An 18,374-nucleotide genomic window follows, 5' to 3' on the forward strand; every position below is an offset into this window, starting at 1 on the left:
AGCTTCAGCTTATGTTGTTGAATCGGTGAAGGTTGAAGTGATCCTCGAGCGCTATTTGTAGGAGAACTCTTGAATAGATCCGTTGGCGTAAATCGTCCTCAAGATTTCTTCCGTTGGAGAGCAATTCGAATTTGGGCTGAGGCTTCAATCTTCGAGGTTCCTTGTCTGTGTGGAAACGGCTCTCTTTGATGGACAGGAGATGTGACATCTCTGAAAAGTAACCACCAGATAGGAATGACCTCTGCAGAGATAAGATATTATGAGATCTCTGCATTTAATGCGGCTGTACTTGTGCGTACGTGGTTTCCTCTGAACGTTGGAAGATCAGTCCTAGGAGGAATGTTCAACTGATACTTGACTTTAGTATCAGTCCTTTGCGCGTATTAAATAATCAGTCTTCAACTGATTCTTCAACTGATACTTCAGTTGGTATCTGCAGTCTTCAGTCTTTAGTCTTCGTTCTTCAGTCTTCAGTCTTCAGTCTTCGACACCGCAACTAAACTAGAAACGAACTCTAATACTTGAGTTCAAAACGATTCTAGTCTATTACATATAAGTCCTATGAATTTTGGTATCATCAAAACAAGGGTTAGGATATTCCACAAGGTTCCCAACAATTTCCCCCTTTTTGATGATGCCAAAACCACACAGCAGTTCTAGACAGCAAAAAGACTGAACTCACAGTACAAGTTCTAAATAAGGGGTAAAAACAGTTCCCCCTTAACAATAGAACCTAAAAACTTGTACTTAGAGTAAGAACAAAAACAGTTCTAAAAACAGAACAAAAAGAAGACAGAAAAACCATAATCAAAGCCTGGACAAAGAGTCATTGTCTTCAGGTTGAGATCAATAAGAAGTTCATTTCATTAAAAGGGGCTGATAAGCCATCAGTCGAGGTACAGAGCAAGACTTACATTGGAGTAAAAAGAAAAACAAAAACATCATGGGAAACCCATGGACTCTAGCAGTCTGCTTGGCTGCGCCTTGAACTTCTTGATCTTCATCTTCTGTCTTCGTGTCTTCATGTTCCTAAGCTTGTTCCACTCTCACTTGTTTTCCGTTGAATTGAGGTCTTTTCCTCTGGTTAATCTTTCTCATGATCATCCTGAAGAAAACGATGATCATGTTGCTTGACCAACTTAAGTTCATTAGATATTTCTTCTTTCCCCCTTTTTGGCAACATCAAAAAGAAGGGCGAACCTAAGAAGGAAGCGAAGACCATGCGAAGGTAATTTCGCAGGAGGAAGATATTGGGGTCATGGGGGATGCAGAAGGCGAAGGCTTAGAAGGAGGTTAGGAAGAAGAAACAGATGAAGAGAAAAAAAAAAAAGCAGAGGGTTTGAGAGGTGAGGGGTTGTCAATACAGTGGAGATTGTGAGGGTCTCACTGTTGACATATCGCCGGTTGACAATGAGTTCCTGCTCATTGTTGTTGCTCCGCATTGAAGCTTCACAAAAGGCGAGAGGCCTTTTGATGAAGGCGATGAAGTCTGTCCTTTTTCAGACAGGTACTACAAACCAATGCACCAGGCATGAGGATGGAAGACACTCGCTTCGCTGGATACAAGTGAGGGTAGAGCAAACTTTGACGTCGGAGAGACGTTGAGATCCAGTGGAAGGGTCCGGTGAAGACCAAGTGTGTGAGCGTCATTCTTCCACTCCATGACTTTGTAGTCATAGATTTCTCCTTTAGTCGGAACAAATTTTCTCTGCAACTTTTGAAACAATTGAAACTTTTTCTCACAGTGAAGGCTGTGGAGAGTTGTTAGTTGGTGCAGAAAGATATTGAAGACAACATGGTATAAATAGACAAGATTTGAACCATGTAAGAAGATGAAAGGTTTTTCGAAAACTGTGCCTAAAATGCATTTGAAGAGAAAATCCGCGTCCGCCGTCACTGCGAGGGACTGCGTCTTCAAAAAGTTGAAAGGCATCATTACATTCTGTCATGTCAATGAGCTTTTCAAGAAATTTTATTGCAGAGGCAAAAAGGTTGGAAAGATTTTTGGCAAAAAGATCAGGACAAGTTCAATCAAAACAGATTTTCACTTTATAAAAATCTTGTCCTTCTCGGATATTCCATTTTCCAACAGTTCCAACAATCAGTTAAAGTTTTTGAAAGAAACTGATCAGTTAGAGAAAAGATTTTGAACTAAAAACTTAAAGCTCATAACTGAAATAACTGATTTTGAAAGAGCAAGTATTTAAAATACTTACTGATCAACTGAACATCGTAGTCAGTTGATACCACGTGATCCTGGTTGATTCATCAGGATGATTTCTTCTTCAGATGAGCATTCGGACTTCATTGCTTTCCACATCGGTGAACATAGAAGCAGCAGTTGGTTGACCACCAGTCAGCATGACTGTTTGAGAAAATCTTTAAACACAGCATCACTCTTCAGGGTTGATGAGGCCGATCTTTGCACATAGATCATTGAACCTCTCTTCTGGAAGAGCCTTGGTCAGCAGGTCCGCTCTCTGAATAGCAGTGGGAATTCATTCCACAGAGACATTCTTCTTTTCGACATGATCACGAATGAAGTGATGTCGAATTTCAATATGCTTCACTCTGGTGTGATGAACTGGATTCTGGGAGATTGCAATAGCACTGGAGCTGTCGCAATAGATAGGAACTTCCTTTTCGTCGATCCCATAGTCCTTTAGTTGATGGACTAACCACAGGATTTGTGAGCAGCAGCTTCCGGCAGCAACATATTCAGCTTCAGTTGTAGAGGTGGCGACTGAAGTCTGCTTCTTTGAAAACCAAGAAATAAGCTTGTTGCCTAGGAATTGACATGTTCCGGAGGTTGATTTACGATCAAGCTTGCATCCACCGAAGTCTGAATCTGAATATCCGGTGAGCGTGATGTCGTCGTCTGCTGGATACCACAATCCTAAATTGGGCGTGCCTTTAAGATATCTCAGAATCCGCTTTGCTGCATCCAAATGAGCATCCTTAGGATCTGATTGATATCTTGCACATACCCCGACTGCAAATGCGATATCTGGTCTGCTCGCAGTCAAATACAGCAAAGATCCAATGATTTCTCTGTACTTCTTCAAAGAGATAGAGTTTCCTTCTGAACCTGGATCAACTTTCCAGTTTGTGTTCATTGGGATCTTGACTGACTTCATGTGCTGAATACCGAACTTAGCTATCAGCTCCTTGGCATATTTGGATTGGCTGATCAGTATTCCTTCGTTGGTCTGCTTGACTTGCAATCCGAGAAAGAAATTCATTTCTCCCATCATGGATATTTGAAACTTGTTGGTCATGATGTCAGCAAACTTCTTGCACATGCGTTCGGATTTGGATCCGAAGATTATGTCATCAACATAAATCTGAACAAGCAAGAGATCTTCTCCTTCTTTGAGAGTGAACAGAGTTCTGTCCACAGATCCCTTTTTGAAACCTTGTTCAACCAGATACTCCGAGAGAGTATCATACCACGCTCTTAGTGCTTGCTTCAACCCATAGAGCGCTTTCTTCAGCTTGTACACCTTTTCTGGTCCAGTAACCTCAAAGCCTGGAGGTTGTTCCACATAGACTTCATCTGTGAGCACTCCATTGAGAAATGCGCACTTGACATCCATTTGGTGTACCTTGAAACCTTTGTGAGCTGCGAAGGCTAAGAAGAGTCTGACTGCCTCCAATCTGGCAACTGGAGCGAACGTCTCGTCGTAGTCGATTCTTTCTTCTTGACTGTATCCTTTAGCCACTAGCCTTGCTTTGTTTCTCACAACGTTTCCTTCTTCATCTTCCTTGTTCTTGAAAATCCATTTCAAGCCAATCACCTTTGCATCGTCTGGTCGATCCACAAGCTCCCAAACTGAATTCCGGTTGAATTCATTGAGTTCTTCTAGCATTGCGATGACCCACTGAGTAGACTTCAGAGCTTCTTCAATATCCTTGGGCTCTGTAGTTGATAAGAAACAACTGAAATTCTTATCATTATTGATGCAGTTCTGATTGATGTCGAAGACGAGGTTGCACATTGATCTCCGAGTCTTGACGCCATCTGATGGTTCTCCAATGATGTTCTCCTTTGAGTGGAGTTCAAACCATCTTCGATACTTCTTGATTTCTTCTGGAGATGGTGAGGTTTCTTCGGTCAGAATGGTTCTGAGGTGTTGAGCACCTTCTGGAGCAGGGGAGAGTTGAGTTAGGGTGGCTACTGCGCGTTCAACTCGAACTTCAGCAACTGGAGTTTCCCCTTGACTGATGTCATCTGCATTGGCTCCAGTCTGAACTTCAGACCTTTAGTTGATGTTCTGATACTGAAGCATATCAGCATCTTCATATTTGCCAGGTCCCCACACCAAGACAGTAGAGGGCTCGATGTTGTGGATTTCAGCTTTGGAACCTTCAGCGATCTGAACATTCTTTTCAGCATCTTGTTCCCTGAAACCATCTGTAGACTCATCAAAGATCACATGAGGTGTTTCTTCAACACAAAGAGTTTGAGTATTAAACACTCGATAGGCTTTGCTTGAACGTTCTGTTCCAGAGTATCCAAGGAAGACTCCTGGATCAGCCTTGCTATCGAAAGTGTTCAACCTCTTCTTATCATTGTTGTGTATGAAACACTTAGAACCGAAAGCATGAAAGTAGGCAATCGATGGCTTTCTGTTCTTCCATAACTCGTACGGAGTTCTTCCATGTCTTTGAGTGAGGAAGGAGCGATTCTGCATGTAGCATGCGTTGTTGACTACTTCGGCCCAAAACTTCAAGGGGAGTTTTGACTCGGCTAGCATCGTCCTTGCTGCTTCCTTTTGAGACCGGTTTCTTCTTTCTGCAACTCCGTTCTGCTGTGGAGTTCTTGCTGCAGAAGTTTGATGACTGATTCCTTGTTCATCACAATACTTACGAATGACAGTATTGAGGAACTCAGTCCCACGATCTGATCTGATGATGTTGACTTCTTTTTCAACGCACAGTCTTCTCAGTAGCTTTGGCAGTTCCTCCAGTGTCTCTTTCTTCTTGAAGAGAAAGATAACCCAAGTATATCATGAATAATCATCCACAACTACTAAGGTGTACTTCCTACCGTTGTAGCTTCTTGGAGTGATCGGGCCAAACAGATCCATGTGAAGTAGATGCAGAATCCTTCCAGATGAGTGTCCTATCTTTGACTTGAATGACGTCCGCGTCTGCTTTCCTCTGAGGCATGCTTCACATTCTTGCTTCTTCTGGAACACAATAGAAGGCAGACCTTCTACCAGTTGATGTTTAGCAAGTTTGTTGATCGTCTTAAAGTTGAGATGGTTGAGTCTCTTGTGCCATAGCCAATTGAGCTCCGAGCTGCTCTTGCTGATGAGGCACATTTCTGGTGGGCTGTCTTCCCAAGAAACGACGTAGAGACTTCCTTGTCTGAATCCTTTCAGAACCACCTTCTTTTGATTGTTTCTAACAGTGAATTCATCCTTCTTGATCTTCACTGTGAAACCACTGTCACAAAATTGACTCACAGACAACAGATTATGTTTAAGACCAGAAACAAAGCTAACGTTACTGATACTGGCGTTACCCATGTTGAGCACACCGTAGCCTTTTGTTTCTCTGATTGAGTTGTCTCCGAATGCAACTTTGGATCCAGCTTTCTCAACATACTGAGATAGATATTCTTTGTAGCCTGTCATGTGCTTCGAACAGCCACTATCCAGATACCACGTTCTGATCGAAGCTTTGGCCTCTTCCTTCTTTTTGTGTTTCCTGACATTGACCTGCAAGGAAGAGTTGCTTCAGGCACCCAATCAAGCTTTAGGTCCTTCGATGTTAGCTCGAGTTCCCTTTGGAACCCATATCTGCTTCAGAGTTGGTCTGGCTGATCTCTTGCGCTTGGTTGAATGTCTGATTGACGTCGTTGGCGCTTCAGGTGGCACATGAGCATTCTTCTGTTGAGAAATCCTTTTGAAAGCCTCACTCTTGTAGCAGCTCTGTCTGATGAGTGGTTGAGGTCTTCTTTGCTCGGCGAAGTATCTTTCCTGAGATACTTGAGTCTTTGCAGACTTTTGGAGACTTGGCTGATGTCCAGTAGTTTGTTGTCGTGGATGACTCTTGGCTCGTCTGGACTCAGCATTGCTTGGTCTCCATGGATGTTGTTCCTTCTGAAACTGAACTGAGGATGTCAGTTTCTGACTGATGTGACTTTTCTTCCCGGATCTTTGACTGAAATCTGCTTTCCAGCCTCTTCAATAGAATGATCTGGTTGGGGGCCTCCTTAGCTCGTCTGTAGTTTCTCGGAGGTGGAACATTTGATCTAGCCATCAGTCTGCGCTTGTGAACTTCATCCATATCATGATCTCTTGATTCTTCTGAGGTTGTGATTTCAGAAGGATCATCCTTTGAGATGATCATGATATCATTTCCTTTGACATCTGCAACCTTTCCTCCGATGCTGTTGACCAGTCCTTTCGATGGAAAGTTGCTCATCATGGGAGACTGCATCATGCAGTTCTTGACTATTTCTTCCAGCTTGTGATTGAGCCTCTTGATTTCATGAGATGCTCTTTCACATTCTGAGTTGGAGATTCTGAGCTCTTCTTCCAGTCGGCTGTTCTCCATGATTAGCTGATCAAGACAAGTTTCATCCGGAAAGTAGATGATTGTCTGATTCTTAGCTCGTTCATCATTGATCTCCTTGTCCATTTTCTGATTCTGCTTGAGGAGATCTTCAAACATTTTCCTCAGCTGACAGTGATCAGTCATGAGCTGATCAAACTCGTCAGTTTCATCGGATGAGCTATCTCCAGATTCTGAGTGGTCTCCTGAAAGCATCAGGAAGTTATCAGTAAATGGAGTTTTTGAGTGAGAGTTTACCTCTGAGCCATTCATTCCATTGTTGTAGCTGTTGTCAGCCATGCTTTCTGATTCATTGGCCATCAGGGCTCGGCTCTCATCATCTGAGCTGGAACTGTCGAAGTCGGATGATTCTGATGTGTCTTTGGAAGAGTCAGCATCGTCAGCAACCATCGCTTTCTTCTTCAAAAAGCTACGATCTTTCTTAGCTTTCAGTTCTCTGCGCTCAGCTGGAGTCAGATCAGGGCATTCATGTCGAAAGTGCCATTTCTTTCTGCATGTAAAGCATTCCATATCTTTGATGTCGTAAGCGGCTGACTTCCTTTCTCCGCTTCGATCTATGGAATGTCTGGAGTTGCTTTCTCTTTCTTTTCCTTTGTAGTGCTGCTTGTGGAACCTTCTGTACTTTCAGAACTTGGACTCCATCTTGTTAAATCTTTCAGTCAACAAGGCATATTGACTGAAGAAGTCCTCTGGGTTGAGTTCCGTTGGTTCCTTGATCTGCTTCTTGCCTTCTCTGTTTGAGGCCTTCAGTGCAACTCCTCTTGAGGTTGATGGACCATCTTCGTCTGATCCTCCAGCCTTCTTCTTACCAAGAGATCGGAGAAAAGCTTGTTTGTCGGGAGCTGACTGAATCCTGGCTTATGTTGATGAGCGACTGAGTAGATCTGCCATTCTCCACGTGGCAGTGCTCGAAGAATCTTCAGGTTGATTTCTCGTTGAGTGTATTTGTCTTTGGAAATGGATTGAACTTCATTCAAGATGAGATTGAATCTTTGTTCCATTTCCTCGACAGATTCATTCTTGAGCATGAGGAAGGAGTCGAACTTCTGGCAAGCTATCGATAGCTTATTCTCCTTTATTTCCTCGGAACCTACGCACATTCTTTCCAAAATGTCCCACATCTCCTTTGCTGTTCCGCACTTGATGATCTTCATGACATGCTTGTCAGGAACGGTGCCGGAGATGATGCTTTTGGCGAGGTTGTCTAACTCATCTTGCTTCCTTTCTTCTGTGGAGAAGTCTGCCTTTGACTTGGGCTGGACCTCATCGTAAGGATCCTGATGGAGATCATTAGGAATCCTTTTGACAGTTTCGGTGATGGTGATTGGTCCGCTGGTGATGACTTCCCACATTCGGCAATGTTGGGCGGTGAGGAAGCTTTCAAGCTGAAACTTCCATATGTCGTATTTTTCAATACTAAACATAGGTAGAGAAGATAATCTGCTGTGGTTAGTCTCCATCAAAAAAGAGAGAACAGATAACAGCAGATAGAGCAAATAGCAAGCACAAAAAGAAAGAGTAAAACTTTTTCGAGACCTTTAAGAAAAAGGATCTAGTTCAAATAGAACCTAGTCAGATGCAGATAGTTCTTGCGAACAACCTACTCTGATACCAATTGTTAGGTCCGGGGGGTCTCGAATAGGTGTATGGGGGGGGAATACACCTATAGGCTATTTTTACAACACATCTACTGACCTCAATCAGAGGGATCTCAGTCAGAGATCAAAATGAAACTTTACACGCAAACAAGGACTCTTATTTTACTGAAATCAGTTTTGACCAACAGGGTTGACGACTGATACTGAAAGCTCTTCAGTAATGAGTTATCAGTTAAGTTGCTGGAACTTAACTGATCCAAGTAAGGGCTTCAGTCGTGTTTGCTAAGATAGAGATGATATCACTCTTCCTTACTATCAGAGGATAGTTCAGTCAGATAGATATCATACGCAGCGGAAATTAAACTTCGTTTTGTAATAGCCTCGGTGGAGCAGATAGTTGGATTAAGGTTTCTCTTTGTTGTTAGTCAGTGTTCAGTTTTATCAATAGAAATAGCACAAAAGAATGTAAAACAGAAAGCTGTAAACAACACAGAGACTTTTACGTGGTTCGGAAAAATCCTTTCCTACATCCACGGCTAGTTGATCAGACCAACAATCCACTCCGCAAGTGCTTCACTGGTGCACTGCAAACCGTACCCGTGTGCTTGCCTGGTGCACACAACCGTAAACTGAAGAAAACCCTTCTTCAGCACCCACACACCTCGCGTAGGATTTCCCTGCTAAGCACACCTCGTGCTCAGACTTTTCACTCAGAGTTCAGAGTACCTTCCTGAACTCCGAACCACTCAAACACTCTTATGGGGGGGAGGTTTGAACGAGTGCCAACTATACTTACAAAGAACAAGTTCTTTGAAGCAAGTTTGACCTTTGGCTTCTGGGTAAACAGATATATGCCTAGGGTCTAAGAGAATGTATGTAATCAGCAGTGACTGATTTTGGCTTTGAAATTCTCTTCTTTGATTCAAGCTTTGGGGAGGTTAAGCTTTAGGCTGAGTAGCAATTTCGGCAGAGCTTCAGCTTATGTTGTTGAATCGGTGAAGGTTGAAGTGATCCTCGAGCGCTATTTGTAGGAGAACTCTTGAATAGATCCGTTGGCGTAAATCGTCCTCAAGATTTCTTCCGTTGGAGAGCAATTCGAATTTGGGCTGAGGCTTCAATCTTCGAGGTTCCTTGTCTGTGTGGAAACGGCTCTCTTTGATGGACAGGAGATGTGACATCTCTGAAAAGTAACCACCAGATAGGAATGACCTCTGCAGAGATAATATATTCTGAGATCTCTGCATTTAATGCGGCTGTACTTGTGCGTACGTGGTTTCCTCTGAACGTTGGAAGATCAGTCCTAGGAGGAATGTTCAACTGATACTTGACTTTAGTATCAGTCCTTTGCGCGCATTAAATAATCAGTCTTCAACTGATTCTTCAACTGATACTTCAGTTGGTATCTGCAGTCTTCAGTCTTCAGTCTTCGTTCTTCAGTCTTCAGTCTTCAGTCTTCGACACCGCAACTAAACTAGAAACGAACTCTAACACTTGAGTTCAAAACGATTCTAGTCTATTACATATAAGTCCTATGAATTTTGGTATCATCAAAACAAGGGTTAGGATATTCCACAAGGTTCCCAACACTGATATCATACGTAGCCGAAATTAAACTTAGTTTCGCAATAACCTCGGTTGAGCACGTTGTTGGCCTTAGGTTTCTCTTTGCCATTAATCAGTATTCAGTTTATCAATTGAAACAACACAAGTAAGAATGTAAAACTGAAAGCTGTAAACAACACAGAGACTTTTACGTGGTTCGGAAAAACCCTTTCCTACATCCACGGTCGGTTGATCAGACCAACAATCCACTCCGCAAGTGCTTAACAGGTGCACTGCAAACCAAACCGTGTGCTTGCCGGGTGCACACAACCGTACCACTGAAGAAAACCCTTCTTCAGTACCCACACTTCACTCGTGTCGGATTTCTCTTGCTTAGCACAACCCGCACTAAGACTCTCAGAGTCAGAAAACCCTTCTGAACTCCGAATCACTCAAAACACTCAAATCTTTCTTTTGGAAAGGAGGTTTGAACGAGTGCCAACTGTACTGCAAAGAACAAGTTCTTTGTAGCAAGTTTGACCTTGGCTTCTGGGTAAACAGAGGTTTGCCTAAGGTCTAAGAGAATGTATGTAACCAGCAGTGACTAATTTTGGCTTTGGAATTCTCTTCTTCGATTCAAGCTTTGGGGAGGTTAAGCTTTAGGTTGAGTAGCAATTTTGGCAGAGCTTCAGCTTATGTCGTTGAATCGGTGAAGGTTGAAGTGATCCTCGAGCGCTATTTGTAGGAGAACTCTTGAATAGATCCGTTGGCGTAGAACGTCCTCAAGATTTCTTCCGTTGGAGAGCAATTCGAATTTGGGCTGAGGCTTCAATCTTCGAGGTTCCTTGTTTGGTGGAAACGGCTCTCTTGAGGAACAGGAGATGTGACGTCTCTGATAAAGTAACCACCAAATAGGAATGACCTCTGTAGAGATAAGATCCTGAGATCTCTGCATTTAATCCGGCTGTACTCTTGTGAGTACGTGGCTTCCTTTGAACGTTGGAAGATCAGTTCGAGGAAGAATGTTCAACTGATACTTGACTTTAGTATCAGTCTGTGGCACGCATTAAGTAATCAGTTCCAAACTGATACTTCAGTTGGTATCTTCAGTCTTCAGTCCTTCGTCCTTCAGTCTTCAGTCTTCAGAACCGCATACTAAACTAGAAACGAACTCTAACACTTGAGTTCATGATAACACTCATATTTCCATGGTTTTTAATGTTCATATGATGTTAATTTTATAGGAAATTGAGTGTTGGATGATTGTTTTGTGCTTAAATTGCTTTATCTTGTGAAACATGATTCTTACTCGAACTTTGAAGGAATTTACAGGTTTATTGAGTTCGAATTTGGAAACCTATGCTGAAATAGAAGTTGTAGATCGTCTCGATACGAGTTCGTGAGCGCAAACGGATCATAAATCGGAGATCGGACGAGACAGTTATGGCCAAAACAAAAACGTCGCGCGCAGCAGTCAAAATTCGGCGACCTAAACGGCGACCGCCGAGTTGGTCGCCGAAATTCCTGTTTCAAATTTGTACTACGAGCGTTAAATTCGGCGGGCGCCGAATTTGGCCGATTTTTAGACCAAAAACGGCGACCAATTCGGCGATCGCCGAGTTTGGTCGCCGATATGGGCGGTTTTGCGAGATTTTCCGATTTTTAGAGTTCTTCTGGGTTTCAAACACTGTATTTTACCCTGACACTATAAATAGGTCTTCTTTTGACCTATTTTGGGTTCCTTTTTCAGTTCCCAACTTTTATTTTTCAATTTCATAGCTTTAGAATTTATTTCTTTCCAGTTTTTACTGCTTGGATTGGATTTCCACAAGATTGAAGATTCAAGTCGCTACAATAGTTTTCATTCAGTTTTTATTTAATTTAGTTTTTTACAATTGCGTTCAATTTAATTATGTTTATGTTTGATTTTATTATGTCTGGCTAGTCTTTTCATCTGAACCTAGGGTTTGTATATAGCTGATTGATTATGTGTTTTTGATTTATTGATATCAATTTGCCCTCCAACTTATGATTCATGATTCCTGGTGCTTAATCTCTTGTGAATTATCTGATCAATGATTTACATGTCTAGCTGTTCAGTTTGAGTCTTGAATGCGATAATTGTTCAGCCGATTCAGGAATGCATGATATAGTGTTAGCCTTGAGTCTTGAATGCGATAGGTGAAGCTATAGGAAGCTATTCTTTATGTGCTATTGGGAGTTAATTTATTCCTTGGAGTCTTGAATGTGAAAAGGGATTAATTAATCTACGTTCATAGGTGGTCGTTAGAGACGCTTGTGGATAGTATAGTGATCTTTCATCAGGGTTGGATTAAAATTGGTAATTGAATCAATAGGTTGAATGCATGAAGTTGATTGGTGAAAATACATCCCTAGGGTCAGAGTTTTCCTTTTATTTGAGTTAATTATCATAGTTTATATGCTCTTTAGTTTTATTTAGTTAATCTTAGTTCAATATTCACCTTCATAATCGTTTTACTTGCATACTGTGAGAGTCTGTGTAGGAGATAGATAGAGTGATTTCGTTTTACAGTCTCTGTGGATACGATACTCGATTGCTGTTTATACTACGATTACACCGTGTTAGTTGCGGTATTTTTGTTGCTAATAAAATAGTGATCAGTTCAAAACTTGTTCTAGTCTATTACAATTAAGACCTATGAATTTTGGTATTATCAAAACAAGGATTAGGATATTCCACAAGGTTCTCAACAGTCAGTTATATATTGATTCTTTCTTTTATGTACTATATTAGTATATACATCATTTAATTATAAGCAATCCATTAATTAACCTTTTTTTTTTTTGAACAGGAAAGATCTCTGATATATTAAAGATCACGAGCAGCAATATCCAAGAGCCAAGCCGGAAACCTTGACTCCCAGATCATTACACCAGACGAAACCGCGGCAAAATTTGCCAAACAATGAGCCACTCTATTAGCTTCTCTGCGAACATGACGAAAATCGCTAACTATACGCTCCTTAGCAAAGACAAACACCTCAAATAAATCATCACTAAGGGAATCCATACCTTTAAACTCCTCATTAACCACATGTATAGCAAGCAAAGAATCCGAATACACAAGCAACGGCCCCAAATCTTTGTCAATACAGTACCCAATACCAAGCATCAAAGCATGCAGCTCTCCCATGAGAATAGTATCCGTCTGCCCCACTCTGTGCGCTGCAGCTGCGATTAAGTTCCCCATCTCGTCCCTAACAGCAAACCCCACACCAGTCGCCCCTCCATCCTCATGTATTGAAACATCAACATCCAACCGAAGCATCCCCTTCGGTGGAGGTTTCCACCTGCGGTCCCCTTCAATCGGCAAGCATCTATTTCTCGACAAAATACTTTTCCGAGCTTCCTAGAAGGAGCACAGCAGATTCACGCATCCTTCCACCAATTCGAGCTCACCTCTAAACTCTGGATCATGCTTTACTTTACAGAGCCAAGTCCATGTCCACCACAACGCCATGCAAAACAGCGCAAACTCCCCCTCTCCTTTTTCCTTCAAGATCTTCCGGCACAAATCCTCGAGCGTGAGTTGCTCCATATGTTTCAAGAGATACCACCAAGCTGTCTTCTTCCAAGCTTCTCTAACCTTGTCACAGAAAATGAGGCAATGCGTAACCTTCCCCCAATCTCTACGACACCAAGAGCAAATACCCGAGCAAGGAATATGTCATTTTTTCAGGTTTTCATGAGTTGGGATAAAATTAGAAGTAGCTCTCCACATAAAAACCCGCACTTTGGGCGGAACATTAATATTCCAAATATGGCTCCACCACCGTTTAGTTTCCGAGGAAGATGTCGAATCGTGACCATCATAAAAACCGGTCTCCAGCAGGTACCCCGACTTCACCGTATACCTTCCCTTCTCATCATATCTCCAAAACCGTACATCCTCCTCCTTCCTACTCTCCCGATCAATATTAAGAACCGCTGCTACTTCATGAGGGAGGAAGCTTGACTCAAGTTTTTGTTGATTCCAGCCCCCATCATCTCGTAAAAAATCAGCCACCCTCACACCGTCACCTTCACTTCCCGATCCACGTCCTCCTCCCCCCTCCATTGGAATCCAAGGATCTACAAAAGCTCGAACCCCAGTTCCGTTTCCAATTCTCCATCTTATACCCTTCCGTAGCAAGCCCCCTCCCCAACAAATCGATCTCCAGGAGAAAGAAGCATTGCATGGTGGTATAGCGTCCATCATATCGCCATTTCTGTAGTATCTACCTTTGAGCAGTCTGGCCACTAGGGAGTTCGGAAATTTAATCAATCTCCACGCCTGCTTCGCCAGAAGCGCCCTATTAAAAGACTCAAGACGACGAAATCCCACTCCACCTTTGGATTTTGGGGCGCAAAGATTCTTCCACGAAGACCAATGCATTAGCTTCCTATCTCCCTCATTACCCCACCAAAAATTACAGCACTCTCTTTCAATATCATTGCAAACCGCAGCAGGCACCCTAAAACAGCTCATGGTATACGTTGGCATAGCTTGGATGATTGATTTTATAAGCACATCTTTCCCTCCATAAGAAAAGAATTTATTCTTCCATGAACTAAACTTCTTGCAGACCCTCTCCCGTAAATAATCAAACTGCATTCTCTTTTGTTTGACTATGAATGTGGGTAATCCCAAATAAAGGGAGTGCCCCTACGTTTCTTTGATCCCAAGCACCGCAACCACCTCCTCGAAATCATTTTGCTTAGTACAAGGACTAAAAGTTACCGCCGACTTCTCGAAATTCACCGTCACTACAAAAAAAACGCTAATAGACAACGGTCAGAATCCGTTGTCTATTACAAAATCAACTGTTGTAAATGAGAGTATTGTCTATTGATGGGCGGTCATAGACAACGGGTTCTGGACCGTTGTCTATTCTCTTATAGACAACGGTTTCTAGACCGTTGTCTATTCTCTCATAGACAACGTCTTAGCGTCTGTTGTCTATTCTGTGATAGACAACCTGAGAAAACCCGTTGTCTATTCTCTCATAGACAACGGCTGATCATCTGTTGTCTATTCTATTATATACAACAAGTTCTTGACCATTGTCTATTCTATATTATAGTTTTTATTTTGTATTTATATTTAAAATTTCCTGATTTTTCAATTTATATTTCAGTAAATCTAAAAACATAATATGAAAAGCTAAAAATACATAAATTAATAATAAAATTCATACATTATAATCCAACATCATTATCCCTACATTACATTAGAATCCAACATCATCATCCCTACATTACATTAGAATCCAAACATCATCATCCTACATTACATTAGAATCCAAACATCATCATCGTACTAATTGAAACATAACTGCAAACCAAGCAAGTTACACCATCTGCAATATTAAAATATTTCAAGTATCAATTTATAAAATTTATTAACCTTATATCTCAAAAATATAAAAAAATTAACTTTATATAAAACTTACCCATCATCACTCATCTGTGATTTTACATACAAATTCTGCCCACTCTATCCTTACTTCATCAATTTCCTTTTTGGAGTAGCATCCTCCTGCAAACTATAAGAAAAACAAACTTGTGATCAAATATGAAATTATAGAAATTGTCTTGAAGTAAAATTTAATAAAAATTATAAATTACAATTACCAGTGTATATTATAATATACATTAAAAATAAATAATCTAAATTAATATAAAAAATAATAATAAAACTTATGTCGTCATAATATACATCAGGATAGTACCACAGTTATGTATACCATTACTTAGTAGCATTTAAGCAGTCCTACATCACACTCATAAGTCATAAGAAATATGGTTGCAGAAAGACACAGTCGTCAAATTTGCAGAGTGGCATTCAAGGCCCATGAGTAAAATAGCCAGCAATAAGTTATATAATGGGTGGTTGAAGAAACCGAAGTTCATAACCTCTTTTATTCAAAATCCATGAAAAAAGAATTATCAAAATCAAAATACTAACTGGTCATGATTCTCATAGCCCTTTGTAACAATCAGTTCAGCGGAATAATCTTGTACGATATGGACATCTTATTCATCAGTCACATGTTCAGAATCACTTGATTATTTAAATAAATTTTCTTCATACTCGTCAAATTTTCCTCCACCCGCAGAACAATTAGTCCAATTTCAACAAAACCAAAAGCCGAGAACTGCTCTACAGAATCTCAAATATCAAATAATGACCCCAAACATTTCTAACCACATTCTATAACTCCAGGAAAATAGGGGAACCTAAATAGAGATAATTTTTCTTTATATCAATAATAGAGCATATACCTCTCTCATAATCAAAATAAAATCCAGTGCACTGAGAACTCCGGTAAACCGGCTCTTTGAGAAGTCCCACAAGGGCGCCGTATATACACCCTAGAAAGAATTTGTTGGTTGAAAAGAATTGCACTAAATAAAAATACATAAGCAGAGGCAAGCAAAAGTGTGTATAATTAACATGTAAGACAAATCTCGCAGTCGCAGGGGTCAAAATAGAATCCAACATTTTGATACCATCATGGGATTATTAGTTCTTAAATAAAAAACCAATGCCAACTCTGATAATTAATAAGATAGAATTATTATCTAAAGGAAGACAGGAAAAATATCGACCTACAGATACCAAATTGTTTTACCTGCTCATGCAGAATATGAAATGCTTGCTTTACGGGTAAGTCGACGTCAAAGGCAACAATCTGCAAGCAATGTAATATATCAGGCAAAAGAACTATAGAGAGAAAATAAATACAAAGGGATTAACATTAAAATAGGCAGCAGACATCCTTACCTTTCCAGACTCAGGAAGCAATTCATAGGTGTGCGTCGACATAAATACAGCAAAAGAAAGAACATTAGCTGGCGGTCAATGAATCTAGTATAGTATGGTGCAAATACACAAGAACTTTGCTACAGTAGTTGAAATGGAAAAAAGAACTTTACTAAGGAGCTTGAAATTTGAGCAAACAGAAGCCAATTTCTTTAAAGTTTCATTTGGAGCTATAGCTTGAATCAAGATTGAAGGATGCCATGATAATTTATATATTACCGGAGATGGAAAACATCTGAGGTAGCTGCTCCTGGCATTTCATAGAGATAGTAGGTTACTTCATCATCGAACCCAACGATCTTCATCTTCCTGAGAGGGGGGGAGGGGGGGTTACTGAGTGCAGCTACCATAGACAAGAAAGAACCCCATTTGTACCTTTGGGCATCAGATTACAGGCAGAATGTCGATTCTATGAACCAATACAGAAAAAAATAATGCATCAAGGAATTACAGAAGACCAAATGAAAAATATAATAATAGGTAGGTTTTGCAATTTTATTAAGTTACCTTCCAAAACCATCAAAACATTCGGTCAAATGCATCTTAATGAGTTATATTCAACCCCAAGTTCCTACAGGCTACAAGGTATATAGAACTCAATCTCGATTTAATCCACAAACAAAACTCAATCACATTCACAAAATCTATAGGGAAGAGCCACTCCCAAAACCTAAGAATTTAGGGATCTAAAATTCGAAAAAAAAATTAGGGAAGGGAGTTGCCACATTACCTCGCCGTGTTGGCAACTGCTGGTGTTTTGGAGTCGCCGGACGGACCAACGGAGCCGCTGAGGCCGGAGGAGGTGAGGCGGGACGACGGGAAAGGATGGACCGTGCTGTCGCACACTGAGGCGCGACGGGGCATAGCATACTTTTGGCTTGCCACGGAGGCTTCGAGTCAGACCGAGGCGGGGCGGTCGGAGACCGGTGGTGCGTTGGACCGGGAGAGACTGCCGGAGGCGCGTCAGACTGATGGGAGGCGAGGCGGCGGCCTGTGGGCGGGAGAATTGAACGAGAGAAAGAGAGTTAGGGTTTGGATTTTAGAGGTTTGAGAATTTAAATTAGATTAAATTAAATATATTATGGCTTTAAAAAAATTGAAAACAAACTAAAACAAATGAAAAAAATTGACTTTTAAAATAAATGATAAAAATATGAAAAAAAAATGATAAAAACAAAAAAACTTGACTCAAATTTATTTAAATACTAATTTAAAAATAAACTTAATTTCTAATTTTTTATTTTTAGAACATTTTTTTATTTGAAAATAAATATATTAGGATTTAAAAAAATTGAAAAAAAAAATTGGAAAAAAGAGAAAAAAATATTGATCATACATAACAATTTCCCTAACGGTTGAAATAACCGTTACAAAATACGTTCATATATAACGATTTTCGTAACGGTTTGACAATCGTTATAAAAGATATGCTCATAGATAACGCATTTCATAACGGTTCAAGATTACCATTATCTACATGACTAATAGATAACGCTCATACATAACGCATTACTTCATACCGTTATGTATGTATATAGGTAACAGTACATACATGACGGAAATTTCTCTAACTGTTATCTATAGTGAAAAAGGCGCTCATACATAACGGTTTTTGAAAAAAACCGTTATGTATAATGTGTTATGTATGTTCGATTTTCTTGTAGTGAAATTGCAGCGGGGAAAGAGAGAAAGAGAGGTTAGTCACGATTTGGGGGAAAGAGATAGAGAGGCCAGCGCGATTAGGTCGAAAACGAGAGACACTGTTATTCATCTTTTTAATTTTGTTTTTTCATAATTTATTT

At 40.6% G+C, this 18,374-nt stretch overlaps 1 protein-coding gene and 1 long non-coding RNA gene across 2 annotated transcripts; both read right to left on the reverse strand.

Moving 5' to 3' along the window:
- Positions 1-13,434: 13,434 nt before the first annotated feature.
- On the reverse strand, positions 13,435-14,235 carry LOC131008292 (uncharacterized mitochondrial protein AtMg00310-like). Its single transcript, XM_057935180.1, has one exon. The coding sequence runs from the start codon at positions 14,233-14,235 to the stop codon at positions 13,435-13,437; it is 801 nt and encodes a 266-aa protein (XP_057791163.1).
- Positions 14,236-16,568: 2,333 nt separating this feature from the next.
- Positions 16,569-17,631, reverse strand: LOC131013317 (uncharacterized). Its single transcript, XR_009097634.1, has 4 exons — positions 17,303-17,631; positions 17,080-17,150; positions 16,948-16,981; positions 16,569-16,881 (listed from the first exon to the last, which is right to left on the reverse strand). It is a non-coding gene; the product is annotated as an uncharacterized LOC131013317 (long non-coding RNA).
- Positions 17,632-18,374: the final 743 nt, after the last annotated feature.

Source organism: Salvia miltiorrhiza, chromosome 2 (assembly GCF_028751815.1).
Source record: "Salvia miltiorrhiza cultivar Shanhuang (shh) chromosome 2, IMPLAD_Smil_shh, whole genome shotgun sequence".
Classification (NCBI taxonomy): Eukaryota; Viridiplantae; Streptophyta; class Magnoliopsida; order Lamiales; family Lamiaceae; genus Salvia; species Salvia miltiorrhiza.